At 35.5% G+C, this 6,808-nt stretch overlaps 1 protein-coding gene across 1 annotated transcript in view; it reads right to left on the bottom strand.

The window, feature by feature from the left end:
* Positions 1-6,808, bottom strand: part of LOC102497138 (vomeronasal type-2 receptor 26) — a 30,737-nt gene that overhangs the window by 12,520 nt on the left and 11,409 nt on the right. Inside the window, exons 6-7 of the mRNA XM_027773799.1 lie at positions 6,221-6,445; positions 3,281-3,404 (exon numbers count right to left, since the gene is read on the bottom strand). Coding sequence (XP_027629600.1) covers positions 3,281-3,404; positions 6,221-6,445 — 349 coding nt within the window. The remainder of the gene's footprint in view (positions 1-3,280; positions 3,405-6,220; positions 6,446-6,808) is intronic.

The following is a 6,808-nucleotide window of genomic DNA, read 5'->3' as shown; positions in this document are numbered from 1 at the left end:
TGTACTTAATCTATCATCTGTTGTGGTTCAACCTTCCCAACTGAATTCTGGGATATAATATGCAACTCCAGACTTGTCCCTATGATTAGGTTGGCCATTTTCTTAGTTTTTTGATCTCTTTTTTTCTGTGCTACTACATTTAATTTTCTTGACATAGCACTCCCTTGAGAATTCTTGAAGATATGGTCTGGTGCTGGTAAATACTTTCAGATTCTGTTTATCTGATATGTTTCTTGTCTTTTCTTCCCATATGAAGGATAACCTTGCCGGGTACAGTATTCTCAGTTGCAATTGCTTTTCCCTTAACACTTTGAATATATTTTCCCATTCTTTCCTTGTTTGCATTGTTACCAATGAGAGGTCTGCTGTTAGTCTGATGGGATATCCTTTGTAGGTAACTTGCTGTTTCCTTTTTGCCAATCTTAGTATCTTGTCTTTGTCTGTGGTTTTGGTCAGTCTGGCTGTAATGTGAATCAGAGATGATCTTCTTGGGTTGATTCTATTAGGGATCCTTTGTATTTATTGGGACTGGATCTTTGAGTGTCAATCTAGGTTTGGAAAGTTTTATTGCAGGATTTCATGGAATAGATTATCAATGCCCTTATGAGTCTCTTCACCTTCTGGATTGCCAGTTATCCAGATGCTTGCACATTGATGGTATCTACTATTTTTCATATATTATTCTCAAATTTTGGGGCAATTTTCTCAGTCTTCATGGTGGATTTTTTTTAGGCCAGCAATTTTCTCTTCTACATCTGAGGTTCTAGTTTCTGTATGATCTGATCTGCTTTTAATACTTTCAAGAGATATTTTGACCTCCTGTATTATAGTCTTCATCTCCAACAGTTTTGTTTGATTCTTTTTTTAAAGTGTGTAATTCCTCTTTTAGATCTTGCAAGAATTTCCTCACCTCCCAGAACTTGTCAGCTCCTTTCTCCTTTCTCTTCTGCAGTTCATTGTCTCTTATCTCTTCCAACTCTGTTAGGTTTGCCTTATGAATGTTCTAAATTCTTTATCAAACATTTCCATGATTTCCATTGAACTGTCTGTGGATGAAGAGGATTTATTCTTTTCTCTTGCAGGAGAGGTATTTTCTTGCTTTCCCATATTTCTTGTGGTTCTGCAGTGATTTCTAGACATTTGATGAATGTGTTTTTTTTTTTTTCCAAATTTGAAGTTCAATATGAGCATCCAGGAGCATGCAGAAAAGAAAACAGAGAGATAGAAACAACAGCAACAAAAACAACCAAGAAACAGAGAAAAAAAAGAGGACAGAAAAACTAAATATATATATATATATTTTTTTTTTTAAAAAGCAAAAATTAGAAAACCGTGTGGTGTGCTTGTGCACCACATGAAATCACTAGTTCTCAGGAGCCATGAAGGTGTGTTCTGAGGCCTGCTCCCTTGCCTCTCCTGGGTTGGGAGGAGGAGAGGGTATTATTAACAAGATAAAGGGAGCAGGGGTGCTGAAAGCCGAGAAAATGCTTTACCTTTAAAAATTTTAGAAAGGAAAAATTACGAAAAAATAAAATGAGAAGACAGAGGTATAGAGAGACAGAGGCAGAGGCAGAAGCAGAGGCAGAGGCATAGAGAAGGCTTGAGGGAGCTCCTACCACTGGAGTTTGTGGGCTGCAGGCTGAGTTATCAGTAGAAAAGCCTCATTTCTTTTTTCCCTGAAATCACTGGTTCTTAGGAGCCGTGAAGGTGTCTACTGAGGCCTGCTCCCTTGCCTCCACTGGGATTGGTGGGCTGGAGGCTGAATTATCAGTAGAAAAGCTTCATTCCTTTTTTCCTGAAATCACTAGTTCTCAGGAGTCATGAAGGTGTCTTCCTGGTAGTATATTTTGTATGATGGCAAATTTTGAGATGCCCAAATGTGAAATGTATTAGAATGTTGAGTCATTTTTAAACTTTGTTTATCTTTCTGCTATATATTTCAAGTGTGGTATTCTGATATTAGTCAGTTCTTTGTACTTAATTTCACAGATGTTTGAGCTTGGTTGTAAAAGTCATAAAATATTTTCTTGATTTATCTGTAATTATTTTTAAAATTTATTTATTTATATTCATTCACCTTACAACATTACAGCATACAAAACGAGATTTCCCATTCAGAATACACTGTATATTGGTTCAGTCAAGCACATCAACATATGTGTTATTAACAAATAATATTCCATTTCTTGTTTCCTGTATATTTTGCCTTTTTTGGCCATCCTTGATTCCCTATCTCTCACCCTCTGCTATGTCCCACTCTCCTCCCACACTGTCCCTGGTATCCATGGTTGTTTTCTATGCCTCCCTCCCCACCCCATTTTATTGATTTGCTAATGAACCTAATTAATCTAAATATTTCCAATAGCAAACACAGCTGATATATACATATCCATGAACTCAAGTCTCACTTTAGGCATAAACCTCACTGAGTAGAATGAACTTACTATATAGTAGCACCTAGCTGGGGCCATCAAATATGTATTTTTTTCCTGAAACTTTTTAAAATTAATTAATATACATTCATCCCCTAATCATTGTTACAACATTCAAAAAATGGTTTCCTATCCAGAATATACTGCATAGTGGCTTAATCATGTATATTATTATCAGTAATTTTCCATTTCCAGTTTCACATATATGTAATTATTTTTAGCTTATCATCTAGAAATAAAAGTCAGACTCAAAGTTTAAGGCGCCCAAAGGTAACTCCAATAATGATGCCTCTTTTATTTTATGACTAACATGGTCCAGTATGAGATCTAAGATTGATACTATCTTACCCAACACCAAACTGTAAGGGTTTCCACTGGAAATAGTTTCACAGTTGAGCCTAATAGAATGAGCATGGCCAGAAAACAGCGTATACATAATAGGGTAGAATAGTGTGTATAAAATAAAAATATCCAAAATATGAGTATGTAAATTATGAATAATGATGTTCTATGTTTTAGTTCTATTTATGTGCGTGAGAGAGATTTTTGCTATAGGGCATATGGACTCGCAAGAGAGACAGAAAGACAGAAATTAAGAAATCATCCTCTGGGTGGATGGCCATGCCACAATCTCTTTTCTTTTCTCCTCTTAGGCATTTGGACATGCATGCACATGTGCCTGGCATGACCTCCAAGCCTCAGGGTTGGGAAGTGAACCATGACTGGCCACATGGGACAGTGTATTTACCACCATGCCGCCAACTGGCTTATGTTTTATTTCTAATAGTAATAGTTTTATTTTTATTGAGCAATAGTAGGAACTAACAATGTAGTTAGATATTTCATACCTGTTTGGTTTGAAATATCTGACTCCGGGCAAGAAACACAAATAAAGCAGCAAACAGGTCTTCCTTCTTGGGGAATTTTCTGGAATCCAGGGACACAGCTTTGACTACACACAGATTTAGGAGTCTGAGCAGAAAAGAGAATCATTAGTCATTATCATGTATGTTATGAGATGCTTGATGGAATGTTCTATTTTCTCTTTACCTCTAAGAAAATTTTCACCTTTAATAGTTCAGCACTGTTTAACCTTTTGATATTACTTGGCATCTTTATAGTATTTTCTTTTCAAAGAGGAATTTCAGCTACAGGGTGCATGAGCTTGCCAGAGAGACAGTGAGACAGAGAGGGAAATCACCCCCTGAGGGAATTGCTGTACCAAAATCCCATCTTTATTCTCTTATCAAGAATTTTGGCATTGATGCACCTGTATTGGGTGTGACTTTCAAGTCTCCAGGTTCAGGACTCAACCTGCAGTCAGTCACGTGGGAATCCAGAGCCTGTGCTACCTGCTAACCCCCATTATTGAGACCTCTAATGATCTAGTATACTTAGCTTTCTTGTTTATGTTTTATTATATTTTTAAATAATTATTTATTTCATTTAATTTATTATCATTTTTTAAATTTGATCACAAAGACACAGAAAGCAAGAGAGAGAAAGAAAAGTGAGAAAGCAAGTCATCATTTCTGGGACTCAAACCATAATAAACCATGTGGGAGTCCAGTGCTTTAGCCACTATACCACCTGCCAGTCCCCTTCATGTATTTTTACTGGATATTTTACCTAATTACTTTATTCCATACATGACTAAAAATATTCCTTGTCTCATTCTCTTGTCTTATGCAGTCATCTCATCCAAAACCATTTCAATGCAGGTTTTACATGGTAAAGACTCTGAAAATTTTTGTTTCTGAGAGTATTTATACTATATCTTCATATGTAGTTGGGTAGAAAATTTTTGTTTCTGAATTTTTAAATATCTAATAATGATAAAAATGATAACTTAAAATTCATGGGCAAACAGATACATGATGAAAGTGTGGGTACTCCACTTGTGTGTTCTGAGGCCAGTTGAGCACTGCTTTTCATATATTAAGACAGTAAATGTGCAAAGCATGATATTTATATAAATCTTCTGCACCATCTAATTGCCTGAGATTATAGTCATTTGGACATGTTTAGTACAATGAAGAGTGGTATACAAGGTACTGGAAGGTGCAATAGTGGTGAAGGCACCAGATTCACATGGTTTAAGTACTAAACCCAGTGGCTTGCTTTCACACTTATCCTCTCTGTCAGTCTCTAGTCAAGTTGAAGAAGAAGCATCAGAAGCAGAAGAAGAACCAGCAGCAGAAAAAGAATAGATATTAAATTAAATAAATAATTTCTGAAAAATAAGAATGGTTTGCAAAATGACAAGAGAAAATGTGAATAGTATCCTCAAAAATGTAAAGAGTGTATTAATGTATAATCTACTTGTTTTTACAGGACTTTGTTCACAAAATATGAGAAGGAATTTGTTCACAAATAATAAAAGGTTTTAGGACATAGACAGGGATATTTTTTATACATACACGCACATACAAACACACAAAAGAGTCATGTGCTCCATAAAGACAGAAGACATTTCAGTAAATGATAAACAACATATATGATAGTGGTACCATGAAATAATAGGTTAGGCCATATAAATCCCATGCGTGGTGTGCAATATCATCTAGGATTGTGTAAGTGCAATCTTTGATGTTCGCACAATGACAAAAGTCTGATAAACACATTTCTCAGGAACCAATAGATGGCATAGTGATTATGTCACTGGACTTCCACTTGGCTGACCCCATTTTGGGTCTCAGGCCAGGCAGCTTGATACTCATATCAGGTGCATATGTGTGCGTGTACAAAATCCCAAGAGCAGAATAAAGAAGAAGGGATTATGGCATGGCCATCCCCTCTGGAGGGTGATTTCTCACTTTCTGTCTCTCTGTCTTTTAGGTGAGCTCATATACCCTCTACCAAATAACTCTCTAAGGCAAAAGCACAAAAAGTTATAAATGTATTATCAGAAAATATTTCTCTTATTAAACAACATTCAATTCTGTATACATATCTATCACCTTATTGATATTAATTAGACTGCTGCCTGAACAGACATATGATAACAAATCATTTAATAAAAATTGGAAGTTTTTCTATAGTTGAGCATGTACATAAGAAAAATTGAGTAGTACAAATTCTGAATGTTAAAGGCAAATTTTTTATTTTATATTTTCACTGAGACAAGAGTTTAATTCACTTTTCTTTAGATTTTGCATAGGTTGTGTGTGTTTGTCAGTGAGAAACAGGGACAGAGAGATAATTAGGAGAAATTAATCTTTATGGGGGTGGGCACACCCACAATCACTTCGCTTCCATTCTGCTCTACAGATTTTGGGCATGCACGTGCATGCACAAGCCAGGCATGATTTTCAAGTCACCAGATCCAGAAGTGAAACCATGGTTGACCATGTCTGAATCCAGTGTCTTCACTGTGATGTCACCTGCTGGTCCCATAAATATCAAACTTACTACTGAGTTAAAGCAGTCACAAGATTTAACTTCAAGACTGTTCAGATATCACTATATATCACACAGTATATATTTTGAATATTTTGTTTGGTTTTTAGAGATTTTTATCTTAGGGTGTGTGTACTAATGAAAGAGAAAGAGACAGTGAGAGAAAAAGTAAAAAATCACCCCCTGGGGGAATGGCCAGGTTGAAATCCCTTCTTTTTGTTCTCCTACTGGGATCTTGGGCACTTATGCACATGCATCCGGCATGAATTTTAAACCACCGGGTCCAGAACTCAAACTGCAGTTAATGATGTGGGATTCTAATGACATAACTACTATGCAACCTGCTTTCCCCACCTCTATATGTATTTCATATTGAAATGACATTGTACCTCTTTGAATTTAACAGGCCAGTTTACCACCTCTTCATGGATGACCAAGTCGTGATCATGGGTGTTCCTGTAGACAAAATCTCCTACTTTAACTAACAGCCAGCTGTTATTAGAAAATCTCACAAGGTTGTGGATATCATACTGTATCATATTTCTGTTTTCATCAAGGATCATGTTGTATTCAATGCTATTTGTCAGTTGGCTTTTCCTTAGAAATGGATGAAGCTATATTAAAGACAGGGTTTAAAAATTAGGACTGCATTTAATGTAGAGGTGGTTGGTTCATATCTATCAAGTAATCCTATTTTAATATCCCTACCCTTATGTTTGCTTCTTTTGAATATTTTTTGTGTTTCTTTTTAAAATTTATTTTATATTTTATTTTCTTTTATACATTTGATCACATTAGTTAGCTTACAAAGTGAATATTCCAACATGTGAACATTTCTCCCTAGTCTGTTGATAAACTATAAAATTGTGTTCAACAGATAATACCACATTTCTCTTTTTTTCTTTTCTGAACTTCTTAAATTTCATTTTCTTTTATACATTCAATCACATTAGTTAGCTTACAAAGTGAATATTTCA

This window comes from Tupaia chinensis, unplaced genomic scaffold (assembly GCF_000334495.1).
Source record: "Tupaia chinensis unplaced genomic scaffold, TupChi_1.0 Scaffold000376_1, whole genome shotgun sequence".
In the NCBI taxonomy this organism is placed as follows: Eukaryota; Metazoa; Chordata; class Mammalia; order Scandentia; family Tupaiidae; genus Tupaia; species Tupaia belangeri.
Note: the sequence above shows the minus strand (reverse complement) of the source record. Positions and strands in the feature narration are given on the sequence as shown.